Raw genomic sequence first — 12,981 nt, 5'->3', positions numbered from 1 at the left:
CCTGGGTCCTCTGTGGTTCCCCCTCCCCTCAGCATCCCGGGCTCTCTCCTTGGGCGTGGCCCAGGGCTCAGCTCTGCCCAGCCCCCGGGGCGGTGGCACTCACGCCTGCTGGAAGCACCGCATGCTGTCCAGGATGTTGAACTGCTGCCACCGCTTGGAGAAGTTCACTTTCCCGTCGATGTAGTCTGGGTTTCCCAGGTGAACGAAGGTCAGGTCCTGCAGGATCAGGCCCCTGGGAGGACGGGTTAGGAAGCCTGTTACTGCTACAGGGAGGGGCTGGTTTGGCAGCTGCTCCACTGCGAGTCCTAGCGCCTGACACATGACTCTAGCCCTTGCTGCTTCCAAATCCCAGAGCAAACCAAAGAGCCAGTCTGGGGTGCCTGTCTTTCCCAGAACAAACTCCCTCCTCAGCCTCTGGCCTCTGGCTCCACAAGCACCTGCTGGGGCCCTTGGAAGCCAGTACAGCTGATGAGGAGTCTGAGGGTGACGTGGCTGCCATGGCTGCTAAAGTAACATTAAACAAATGAGCAGTAAAAACAAAAACAAAAACAAAAAACAAAAAAACCAAAAAAAAAAAAAACAAAACCCAAACCAGGCGGCAGGGGCAGAGATCGCCTTTTATTAACAGGTGTGGTGGGCTGGGTGCAATGGCTCATACCTGTAATCCCAGTACTACAGGAGGCTGAGGCAGGATTGAGCTCAAGAGTCTGAAAACAGCTAGGCTGGGCGCAGTGGCTCACACCTGTAATCCTAGCACTTTGGGAGGCCAAGGTGGGAGGATCACCTGAGGTCAGGAGTTTGAGATCAACCTGGCCAACATGGTGAAACCCCGTCTCTACTAAAAACACAAAAAGTAGCTGGGCATGGTGGTGCAGGCCTGTAATCCCAGCTACTTGGGAGGCTGAGGCGGGAGAATCACTTGAACCTGTGAGGCAGAGGTTGCAGTGAGCCAAGATTGCGCCACTGCATTCCAGCCTGGGTAACAAGAATGTAACTCTGTCTTAAAAAATAAAAAATAAAAAAGAGAGTTTGAAACCAGCATGGGCAACATAGCAAGACCTCGTCCCTACAAAAAATACAAGAATTATCTGGGCATGGTGGTGTGCGCCTGTAATCCCAGCTACTAAGGAGACTGATGCGGGAGGATTCCTTGAGCCCAGGAGTTCAAGGTTGCAGTGAGCTATGATTGCACCACTGTACTCCAGCCTGGATGACAGAGACTCTGTCTTTATTAAACAAATGAAGAAACAGGCCGGGTGTGATGACTCACGCCTGTAATCCCAGCACTTTGGGAGGCCGAGGCAAGTGGATCACCTGAAGTCAAGAGTTCAAGACTAGCCCGGCCAACACGGTGAAACCCCATCTCTACTAAAAAAAATACAAAAAAATACAAAAAAAAAAAAAAAAAAAAGTTATCCAGGCGTCGTTGCACACGCCTGTAATCCCAGCTACTACTCAGGAGGCTGAGGTGGGAGAATTGCTTGAACTCAGGAGGCAGAGGTTGCAGTGAGCCAAGATCATGCCACTGCACTCCAGCCTGGGTGACAGAGTGAGACTCCATCACAAACAAACAAGCAAACAAACAAACAAACAAGGTGTAGTAACTTAATAGGTTACTGTTTGAGTTACTTAAGAGTTACTGTTTGAGTGTCAGCCAGACCACCCAGAGGTCATGTCAGGGACCCGAGGGTCCTGACATGAAGTCAGAGGCTTCTGACTGCAGAGGACTTAAGGCAGATGAGAGAGACAGGGGCAGCTCCTCCACTCAGGGAGAACTCAGCTTGAGGGAGCAGATCTGGAGCCATGGTGGGAAAGACTGCTAACGCTCAGAGCAGAAAGCCTGGGGATTTGTATCTCCGCGAGTTGAGGCCTCGAGGGCAGCCCTACAGGAACCCTATAGGATGTGACATTGAACACTCAGCCTTGGGATGCTGCTGAGTCTTGGTCTCTTGGAGAGTCTCAGTGTCTACAGCACACTAAAGGCTCTCGTAACTCCTGCAACAGACACTTGTTTGGCTTTGGTTATTCCGCTACGTCCCTTTTCTATGAAACGTATTTCCTCCCACCCATGGTCCACACTGAGGAAGCACTTTCTGAACTTCTTTACACCAAGGCTCTCAAGGTTCCTGGGTGGCTGTGCATCCTCAGGTTGTTCTAATGCGCAGCCATGTGTGAGGACACTGGAATACTGTGTGATGCCGTGTGTGGGGACAGGAGCCATATATCTGTCACAAGCATGGCTGCACATGCTCACGGGCAGGCTACGGAAGGAAACGAGAGCGGGGCTGGGGGCTGGGGAAGGAGAACTCGTGTTCTTCACCTGAGCCCTTCTGTTCTGTTTAAACTGTATTACGGGAAGCATTACGTATTATATTATATATACGTATTGTACATTATGTATCACAAGAACCTTAAGTAAAACCGAAGTACAAATGTCTCTGTTAGAAACCCCTAAATTAAGATTTCTCTGCCGGAGCCTGACAGATCTTCCCCAGAGCAATGGAGGGAAACCCAGGCGGGGCTGGGGGCCTGGAGGGGCTGCTACTCACAGGTACGGGATGCACGGCGGTTCCACCTCCGAGAGGGCGGCCCGGTAGGCTCGGAAGGAGGACGAGCTGTCAATCAGCGTGCAGTACTCGGCCAGGCCCTGGCAGGACAGGACAGGACAGGACGGGACAGGTGTGAGTGAGTGCTGGGGCAATGCTGGGGCAGAGCCCTGGTCCTCCTCACTAACTGGTCAACCACCCTCTGCCCACCTCCACAGGTCCCACCATGTGCAAACATCCAGCCAGGTGTGGGTCCTGGCCCTGGCCAGCAGGGATTCTGTCCTTTTCAACGAGTGTCAGCCCAACCCCTGGTCACAGGGGGACTTCAGGCCGTTCTGTGGAGAAACACCCCACAGCACTCATTGTGCCTGGGCAGCCGGCGCCTACGTGTGTACGACTTCCCGGAAGATGGGCTCCTGCCAGCCAGAGGAGCTTCCCAGGCACACACTGAGTGGCGTCACTCCTGGCTCGGAGCTGCCTTCGCTCTGCCCTGCACTCAGGGAGGACCAACTAGAGACAGCACGTGATCTCGCCCTCCTCAGGGCTGGGAGGCTTCTGTCCTGCAGGGGCAGGGGGCTCCTGCCTAGGAGACTCAGCCAGCCCTGCCACACTCAGAAGGCCCCTCTCCTGCCTCTTCTCCTGTTAGGTGCCTCTCCCTGAAGTGCTGCCTCCTCAGGGACCCTCTTGCAGAGAGGCCGTGTGAATTTCCCACCTCTCCCCATACACTAGCTTACAACCATCCCTGAACATGGGCTTGAACAAGATGACCCTGGGTGGCCTGGCTGACACCTGGGTCTCTGACATGACCCCTGGGTGGCATGGGTCACACTCGGTTTCCTGACACGACCCCCAGGTGGCCTGGCTGACCCTCGGGTCCCTGACATGACCTCTGGGTGGTCTGGCTGACACTCAAAGCTATGGGTTTTGCCCCCATTTGCAATAATATTTCCCCACACAGGATAAAGGCCCAACTCCTCACCAGGCTCCTGAGGCTCTCATGACCTAGAGCTGTCCCATTCTCTGGGGATGTGGTCCCCTGGCCTCCTCCTGTCCCTGGAGGTGCCAATCCCCACCTGCTCCCGGTTGTGCACTCCTTTGTCCCCTTTGATTCTCTTCCCTTCCCAGGAAACTCCTCCTCCTCTACAGGTGGTGGCATGAGTGACACTTCCTCTGGGCTGGCCCACCTGCCCGCCCTTCTTCTTTTAGCGCTTATCCAGCAGAAACCCACCCAACACCATGCTGGGCTGTTCACAGTGCGTCCCCAGCACCTACCGCAGCGCCCGGCCCGAAGCAGAGCCTTCAGAAGAACGGGTTGAGGAAGGGCAGGGGAGATGGGAACCCAGGGATGGGCCTGCTGGGTGGCAGCAGAACACCAGGACATGACCACCCCGGAACCAACCTCGGAGCTCCCTGGGGCCTGAAGATTGGGGATCAGAGACAGGAAGGTGGGAGGGCAGCTGTCCTGGCCACACAGCATGTCGGGGGCAGAGCAGGGGCCCAGGCCCAGCCTTTGCTTCAGTGGGAGCACTTTCTGCCACAGCTGGTTGTCTGAGGGCTGCGTGGCCCCCTTTACCAGCCATCCTCCCAACCACGCCCCAAGGCCACTCACCTCTGAGGTCTGCTTCTGCCACTCCAGCCTGCGGATGGGCGCTGAGTCCAGGGCAGAGAGGATGGCCAAGTAGGAGTTGAAGTTATTCAGCTTCCGCAAGTGCTGCCGAGAGAGGGGCGGCACCGTGAGGCAGGAGGCCAGGCGGGTCCCGGGCTCCCCAGGCAGGGACTGATGGTGGGGGCCTGGGGAGGACTTGGCCACCATTACCTTCATGATCTTGATGAACTTTAAGAGCAGCCGTTCCCTGTCCTGGGCCTTTTCCTGTAACATGATAATGGACCGGACCCTGCATGGACCAAGGGAAAAAGAAACAGCTGAGCTGACTGGTCCCTGCAGGCCCCAGGGGTCCTGGTGGAGACAGGACCTGTACGACCCCCATGCCAGTGGTCACCAGCCCACCCCTACTGAGTACCTGCAGCCTGCCCCAGGCATGGACCTACTTTCTGCTCTCCAGGAGCTCACAGCATCCCGGGACAGAGGCAAGACACCACAAGGAAATCTGGTGACAATAAATCTGGTGACCATAAGGAAATCTGGTAAAGTCCCAAAGGGGGCTTTGAATCTGCAGGGGGAGCATGGGAGGATCAAAGCAGAGCCTTTCCCGACAAGCATGGACCCCAAGTACCAGGGGCCTGGGCAAGTTCCTTGTGCGGCGCAGGACTGGCTCGGGGAGACCCGCTAGCACGTGATGTAAGAAGTCCCCTTTGGCAGCCACGAGGGAAGGGACTTCTGAGAACCTTAGTAGCAACCAAAGCCGAGACCAAAGCCACAGGCCAGTCTCATCTGTGGGATAAATGCAGCAGGGGTGTCACGCTGGCCTCAGTTTCCTGTGATTCACAGGGACCACTACCAGGGTCACTTAGAGGAGGTGCCACACTTTGCACTGCTTCTTCTTCTTTTTTTTTTTTTAAGAGACCCATCTGTCACCTGGTGCTGTGAGTATATCTCACTGCAGTCTTGAACTCCTGGGTTCAACTGATCCTCCTGCCCCAGCTTCCGGAGTAGCTGGGACTATAGGTATGTACCACTGCACCTGGCTAATTTTAATTTTTTGTAGAGATGGGGGTCTCTCTATGTTGTCCAAGCTGGTCTCAAAGTCCTGTGCTCAAGTGATCCTCCTGCCTTGGCCTCCCAATGTCCTGGGATTATAGGTGTGAGCCACTGTGCTTGCACCTCTGTGCAGCCAGGCCCTGTGGAGCGTGCCCCCAAGCTTCCTGCACCCAGCCAGAGGCTGGTGTCAGAAGCCAGGCTTGGGGCCTTGTGTGCAGCTTCCGTCTGCCTTGGAAACCACATCCTGTTGGGCAAATCCCTACGCTGGATTGCCATGGCTAAACATGCTTTCCCCAGGACAGAGTGCTTCTGTGGGGAGGACGGCAGGAAAAGGGGAGATGATCTCGGGGCCTTTAAAACACATCAGACATTCTCCTGGAGGCAGCAGTGGGCAGTGAGGGGTGCACAGCTGCTGAGCTCTGGGCAGGGTCCTGCCTGATGCTGAGCTGCTGTGGGGGCTCTGTCACCTCTTGAAGAGACAAGAGCTCTGCTTTATAAACACACTACTGGGATTCATTTTGCTTTAAGAATTAAAGACTAGGCTGGGCGCAGTGGCTCAAGCCTGTAATTCCAGCACTTTGGGAGGCCGAGGCGGGCAGATCACAAGGTCAAGAGATCAAGACCATCCTGGCTAACACGGTGAAACCCTGTTTCTACTAAACAATACAAAAAATTAGCCGGGCGTGTTGGCGGGCGCCTGTAGTCCCAGCTACTTGGGAGACTGAGGCAGGAGAATGACGTAAACCAGGGAGGCGGAGCTTGCAATGAGCTGAGATCGCGCCACTGCACTCCAGCCTGGGTGACAGAGCGAGGCTCCATCTCAAACACACACATACACACACACACACACACACACACACACACACACACACACAGAATTAAAGACTAAATACAAACATTAATGTTATAGAGCCCACTCTTGTGCTAACTGTTTTGTCAGGCAGAGTCAGTGTGAGTGTCAGCCTGAGATTGCCCAGCAGTGACAGGGCAGGAGGGCAAACTCGACGCCCTTCCCAACACCACCTATGGCAGACATTGCTCCTCGACCCTGGCACTCTTCCCCGCTGAGCCTCCTCGACCAGGTGGCCACTTCCAGCAAGCCCCGTCCTATCCCTGCCCTTGTCCTCTGCCTGCCCCTGTCCTCTGTCTACCGTTCGTGGTCAACGCTCGGGGGGCCCCCAGGAGCTTAGAGGAATGAAAGAGGTAGCTCCTTCTCCTACCATTCGAGCTCCCTGCAGAGGAAAATGCAGAGCCCACCCAGACGTGCCACCATCCAGAGCAACAGGGCTTGGCGCTGGGCCCCTCTTACCAGTAGGACATGTTGTTGAAGTGCTCTGTGAACTGGGTCAAGTTGGGGCTCTTTTCCTCATTCTGTTCTTTTGCCCAAAGCAAAACCTCAGGAATCTGCAAAAGGAAAGAAGGCAGCTGGAGGTGGAGCCCCCGGCTTTCCCCTAATGGGGGTTTCTCTCATTCAGGGACAACCAGTGTGGCTCCCCATGGCAGGAGCAGCCTGTACCTCTATTTTATAGAAGAGCTCAGCATCCAGCAGAGTTAGCTGCTCCGCGATCTCATGACTGTGAAAGTCGTGCAAGGTCCCCGGCCTGGAAGACAGAGGCGTGAGAAGAGCCGTCAGGGGTGGGGAGGGCGGTGGGGAGAGGTAAGCAGGCCCGGGCTGCAGGTGTCAGAGCAAGAGAGCCTCTCTGCCCAGCAGGAGCGTGGAGGCTACGTGGCGGGGAAGCCCCAAAAGGCTCCCTGCGGCCCTATGGGCCTCCTGCCTCTCTCCGGGACAACACTGTCTGCCTTTCTCTCCTGCTTCTGCCGAGTGTGTCCAGCAGCTTCTGGAATCAGGAGACTGAGTCTCCCTCATGAGCTCATGGACAACTGAGATGCCAAGAAGGCTCGCTCATGGCTGGAGCCCGCTTCCAGGTGGCCAGCAAGAACAGAGATGGTGCCAAAGAAACGAAGGCTATGCGCTCACCAGAAGGAGTCCACTACTCAACAGACATCTATAGCTGCAAGTGGCACTCACCGTCGGTGTAGAGGGGGCGGGCCACAGACAGCAATCTTTATGCAGATGTTTTTTTTTGTTTTTGAGACGGAGTCTGGCTCTGTCGCCCAGGTTGGACTGCAGTGGCCGGATCTCAGCTCACTACAAGCTCCGCCTCCCAGGTTTACACCATTCTCCTGCCTCAGCCTCTCGAGTAGCTGGGACTACAAGCGCCCACCACCACGCCCGGCTAGTTTTTGTAATTTTTAGTAGAGACGGGGTTTCACCATGTTAGCCAGGATGGTCTCGATCTCCTGATCTCGTGATCCACCCATCTCGGCCTCCCAACGTGCTGGGTTTACAGGCTTGAGTCACTGTGCCCGGCCTCTTTATGCAGATTCTTAGGGATGGTGAGGGTAGCCTGGAGGGCCGGACTAGCATCAACCACTGCCATGTTCATGCTGGGACAACCCAGAACTGACCCAAGCCCAGGGTGTGCGCACTCCTGCCCTGTCTTCTGAAGTCCCATGCCCTGCTGCCCACTTCCTAGTCACAAGGGGATCACCACCCAATATGTGTCTCCTGGAGAAGAGGCCCAGCCCCCAGGGACCCACAGGGCTGTTCCTGAGGCATCTCATCAAAGCGCCTGTGCAGAACCAGGATGGGGCTGTGGGGCTGGCAGGGAGGGAGGGTAAACTGAGAAAGGCACGGCTCCTGGGGAAGAGGCGGGGCTGGAGAGGTGGGCTCCTCACCTGGCTGCTACCCCCCGGGCCGCCAGGGGCTGGCCAGAGGTGGCACACCTGAGCAGCTTCTTCTGGTCCACCTTGTCCAGGATGTTCTTCCGGAGCACGCGGGCCAGGCTCAGCTCCCCGTTGCACACCAGGCGGAAGACCAGTTCCATCAGCAGCTTCAGGATCTCTTCTGTCAATTCCACCAGGCTGAAGGACCAAAGAGCACAAGGTGAGGAGCAGGAACACAAGGCCCAGGCAGACTCTGGCTTTGCCTTGGGATACACAAAGGGCACAGGGCCATGACTGGCACAGAGCTGGCTGGGAAACTTCTCATGGGAAGAGAGCAGGAGACGAGAGCCTGGGATGGCTGCCTGCATTCTTAGGGGTGTTGGGATGGTCATACCACCTGCCACACACGCAACAGCCATCTGTTGGCACTGGACAAGCGCCAGGGACTCTGCTGGGGCCTGGGCTGCAGGGACAAGTCCCACACGAATCTCGCCCTGGGGAGCTGCTGCTCCCATTGGACGATGAGACACCAAAACTTCCTGACCCCTCAGACTAGATGCCTGAGGGATGCTTCTCAACTTGCCCTGCTGAGAGCTGTTCATTTCCCAGCCGCACAGCCACTGACCACGGTCATCTCCCCCAGCAGGAGGAAGACAGTCCGTCTGATGGAGATTCGTTAGCGGAACCGATATGGCAAGTGCCATGCCGTCAGATGGCCAGCCATGGAAACACTGAGGAGGGAGGGAGAGGCAGCCTCTCCCATTCCAGCCTCCACAATGGCTGGTGGCTGAGAGCATGCCTGCTGGAGACTGGACTTAAGATACCCATGGGAGCAGGTGGGTGTGGCGGGTTCTCTCCTGAGGGTCCACAAGGGACCTCATGAGGAAATCCAGGGCCTGGGCGCGGGGTGAAGAGACACCTCACCCACCTCACCCTGGCCTGCTGGGGACAGGCCATTCTCTCAAAGGACCAAGATAATGCAGGCAAGAGCCAGCTCTGCCCAGAGCCGATGGGCAGGAGAAGCAGGTGGATTGGAGCCTTTGCCTCCCCATTGGCCCCCTAGGACCCCAAGGGTGAAGCACTCACCAAAGCTCATCCACCACCCGCACCAGCACGAAGAATGTGTTCTTGCTGACGCGCTTCTTGAATGTGTCGGCGAAGGGTAGAATTTCTCGTATGTGGAGCACGGGTTAAAGAAATAGTCACATGGTCGGCCGGGGATGGTGGGAGTGAAGGACTGACTCCTGGGGACCACTTGCTGAGCGCTCACAATGTGCCCGTCTCCCTGCGTGTAAAGCACTGGCATCCAGAAATGAGGGCATGGGACTAGCACGGGGCAACAACTGCAAAGCCAGGATTTGAGCACAGGCATCTGACTCCAGGGATGCCCCCGGCTGCTGTCCTCTCCTGCCTGCCATGCCATCTCTGCCGCACTGTCCAGGCCTGCCTTTCTGATGGGCTCACCCCGAGGTGCCCGTGAGACTACAGACATGTAGAGAGTGCCTTGCTGAACCTTAGGTAGAGAACGGTGGGCCCAAACCAAACACCCTTAAAACCCCAGCTCGCTGGGCAGGTGTGTAGGCCAGAAGTGTCTCCTTCCAGTCTTTCTGTGAGTTTCCATCCTGAGGCTGCCTCCCTGGGCTCTGCAGGGGAGCTCTCACCTCCGTGACACTGGGCCGGGTCTCTCTTCCCAGAGCTGCAGCACGCTCCAAATTGGCTCCCTGTCTCCAGGGCAGCCCTTCTAGCACCCGAGCAGCTCTGGCTCATGCCCTGAGGTTGGGCTCTGCTCTGTGGTCAGGGTTTTCTGCCCGGCTGTTGTGCTTGCCATCAACTCTCCAGACCTCTCCGACACCCTCCTGCTCTCTCTCTAGCGATCCTGGACCTTCCAAGTCATGGGGCTCGGGACAGAGCAAGGTAGCAGGGACAATGGCTTGGCCCACAGCACAGGGGTCGCCAGCCAATCAGGCCCAGACCTTGATGCTGCACCATTTCCATGATGGCTGAGCCGGGCAGAGGCGGAGAGCCTGGGCGCTGGCAGCAGGGTGGCAAGCGGCGTGTGGCTGCTTTCCCACTAAGCAGCCACATGGGTCAGGTCCTTCATGTCTCTGAGCCTCGGTTTCCTCAATTACACAATAGGAAATTACAGAGCAGTGGCCCCATGTATAGTATGGTAATTTTACACACACCCACACACACGTATTAAAAAATGGTCATAGAGCTAGGTGAAAGCACACATGTAAAGCACATCTCGCCTGACCAGCAAGTCCTCGACACGTGTGAGTGACAGCCACTCGCTGAGCCAGGCCTGTGAGCAGGCACTCTGAGTGACAGAACTTGCCAGGGACCTGAGACTCCGCCAGTGGAAGATGTCCACGTCTGTCTTGATATCAAGATTAGGAATTCTAAAGGTCACCACGAGGGGAGAACGGAGGCCAGGAGGTCTGCAGGAGACCCCGAGTGGAGCAGTGAAGGCTCAGGGCACACAGGAAGGGGCGAGGGCACTGGTGGACTCAGGACTTCCTACCCCAGGTGGTGGCGGCTGCCCAGCAGATGGCAGCCGTGGGCTATGTGCTAAGAGGTGGCTGAGGAGCAGTCGACCCAGTCTGCCCTCCTGGAGCAGCAGCTGCAGGTCAGCCTCGAAGGGTGGGCAGGTTCAAACTTGAAGAAGCAATGGGTCACATAAGTGGGTCCTTCCAAGCCCCTGGGGTCCTTCTCAGCCACTACTGCACAGGGTGACATTTACTGAGGGTGGGCCCGTGAGGCAGATCTGGGGACAGGAGCCCATTCCAGTTGTGGATGTGGCAGTCGCAGAGTCCGCTGCAGGGGAGGTGACCGTGCTGACCCCTGAGCTTTCTATTTGGGTCTTGGTGTCCATCGTGCCCAATGTCTTGGGGCTCAGCTCTGAGAAGCTGCCAGAGCCGACCATGGGGGGTCTCTGCAGGGGCGTCTGCAGGACCGGCACACTCGCTCCCTCCCAGTCCGGGGCATATCTAATTCTTTTTTAGAATCATCCAATGACTACAACTGCCACCAGGCACACATTCCCAGACTACGTTCCAGTCTCTTCACATCATTTCACTCGACCTTTTAAGAGATGAGGAACTTGCCCGAGCTCAAAGCTGGAATGCAGGAGGGTAGAGGTGGGAACCTTGGTCCGTGGCGCTCCTGTGTCCCCACTTCAATCACATGGCCACCCAACATGCTGCTCAGCTTTCCCCATGAGGGCTGAGGGGCGAGAGGGCCCTTCTCTCTCTGAAACGCCCATGGCGCAGGGGCCGTGGGTCAGGCAGGAAAGGATATCTGTACTGCAGCTTCTTGATGAGCTCCTCTGGGGAGATGAAGGTCCTGTAGGTGGTCAGGAAGGCCTCGCAGTACAACACCAGATCTAGAGGGAAAAGCAACACAAGCTGCTTGTCGGGATGTAGAGGGCTGAGGGTGGGAGCTGGGGTGGATGTGAGTCGTTGCTCTGAGAGAGGCAGGGGAGACGGCACGGGGAGTGGGACAGGCGAGGGAGCCAAGGGCCTGGGAACCCACTCTGGTGCCTCCGCCTGCATGTCCCAGAGAAGTCACACATCCTCTCTGTCCATCTCTCAAAGGAAATGGCAGATCAGAGAGGGAAAACAGGAATGAGTTTTATCTCATGGGCACTTTTTTTTTTTTTTTTGAGATGGAGTCTTGCTCTGTCGCCCGGGCTGGAGTGCAGTGGCCGGATCTCGGCTCACTGCAAGCTCCGCCTCCTGGCTTTGCGCCATTCTCCTGCCTCAGCCTCCCGAGTACCTGGGACTACAGGCGCCCGCCACCTTGCCCGGCTAGCTTTTTGTATTTTTTAGTAGAGACGGGGTTTCACCGTGTTAGCCAGGATGGTCTTGATCTCCTGACCTCGTGATCCGCCCGTCTCGGCCTCCCAAAGCGCTGGGATTACAGGCTTGAGCCACGGCGCCCGGCCCTCATGGGCACTTTCTACTGACGATGGTGCTGCCTGGAGAACCGTGCTGTGGGAGCTGAGGCCAGCTCTGGTCCCAGCGGAAGAGGGCACTTAGGCTGACGAGTGATGCCTGCCCTAGGCATCAAAACCCGGAGGCATGCCTGTTCCAGGTAGGAGTCAGCCCTGGATTAGACTCTGAGAGGCTCTGCCTGTCAGAGTCTAATGCTTCAGAGGGTCTTAGCCATCATGGGCACAAAGGAAATAATCTGTTCAAACTTGTTAGCAGGATCCTGAAACAAAATCCTAGGCAGTACTTTTATTTTTAAATTATTATTATTATTATTATTTTTGAGACAGGGTCTCACTCTACCGCCCAGGCCGGAGTGCAGTGCTGCGATCTTGGTTCACTGCAACCTCTGCCTCCTGGGTTCAAGTGATTCTCCTGCCTCAAGCTTCCCGAGTACCTGGGACCACAGGCACGCACCACTATGCCTGGCGATTTTTGTATTTTTAGTCGAGACAAGGTTTCACCATGTTGGCCAGTCTAGTCTCAAACTCCTGGCCTTAAGTGGCCTCCCCAAAGTGCTGAGATTACAGGTGTGAGCCACTGTGCCCAGCCAGTACTTTTAGATGGTAGGGTCCAACCCAAAAATCTGGGGAAATTCCACGTTTTGGGTCCTAAGGGATAGGCTGAAGAGGCACAGCCTGGGCCAGGTACCAAGGAGGGGCATGGTGCCAGCCACTGGGCAGATGTGGGCTGGCAGCTCCAGTCCACCCCTCACTTCTCCACGCCTGCCTCCTCTAAGAGGAGGCTGGTACCAGCCAGGGACTCCCAGACTTCGCAGAATTACAACAGCCTTATTTATTTGCTGTGGTGACACCTTCTCAACTGTGCTATCTCTGATATCACGGAAAAAAGTGGAATTTTAAAATGTAGGACACTGCCTGAGCCAAGAGGTGGCCAACAGGTGGCCAGACTCACTCCCTGCAGCCACCCCCCATGGCTGCTGAGGTGTGAGACCCGAGGAGGCTCCGCAGCCGTGCTCCTCACTGTGAGGCTGGGCACACACATGCACGGCTTAAATCTTGTGCTCTGGGCACAGACCACCTGCTCCCACCTTCTC

The 12,981-nt window shown here is 56.4% G+C and overlaps 1 protein-coding gene across 2 annotated transcripts in view; it reads right to left on the bottom strand.

Annotated features, from left to right (window-relative positions):
• Window positions 1-12,981, bottom strand: part of RAPGEF1 (Rap guanine nucleotide exchange factor 1) — a 161,376-nt gene that overhangs the window by 3,376 nt on the left and 145,019 nt on the right. For both annotated transcript variants that reach the window (XM_023216911.1, XM_023216910.1), the window contains exons 15-23: window positions 11,229-11,317; window positions 9,019-9,107; window positions 7,945-8,130; window positions 6,722-6,806; window positions 6,515-6,609; window positions 4,363-4,441; window positions 4,156-4,257; window positions 2,550-2,647; window positions 104-232 (exon numbers count right to left, since the gene is read on the bottom strand). In XM_023216911.1, coding sequence (XP_023072679.1) covers window positions 104-232; window positions 2,550-2,647; window positions 4,156-4,257; window positions 4,363-4,441; window positions 6,515-6,609; window positions 6,722-6,806; window positions 7,945-8,130; window positions 9,019-9,107; window positions 11,229-11,317 — 952 coding nt within the window. The remainder of the gene's footprint in view (window positions 1-103; window positions 233-2,549; window positions 2,648-4,155; window positions 4,258-4,362; window positions 4,442-6,514; window positions 6,610-6,721; window positions 6,807-7,944; window positions 8,131-9,018; window positions 9,108-11,228; window positions 11,318-12,981) is intronic.

The sequence above is a fragment of the Piliocolobus tephrosceles genome, chromosome 14 (genome assembly GCF_002776525.5).
Source record: "Piliocolobus tephrosceles isolate RC106 chromosome 14, ASM277652v3, whole genome shotgun sequence".
Taxonomy (NCBI): domain Eukaryota; kingdom Metazoa; phylum Chordata; class Mammalia; order Primates; family Cercopithecidae; genus Piliocolobus; species Piliocolobus tephrosceles.
This window is presented reverse-complemented; position numbering and strand designations above follow the sequence as displayed.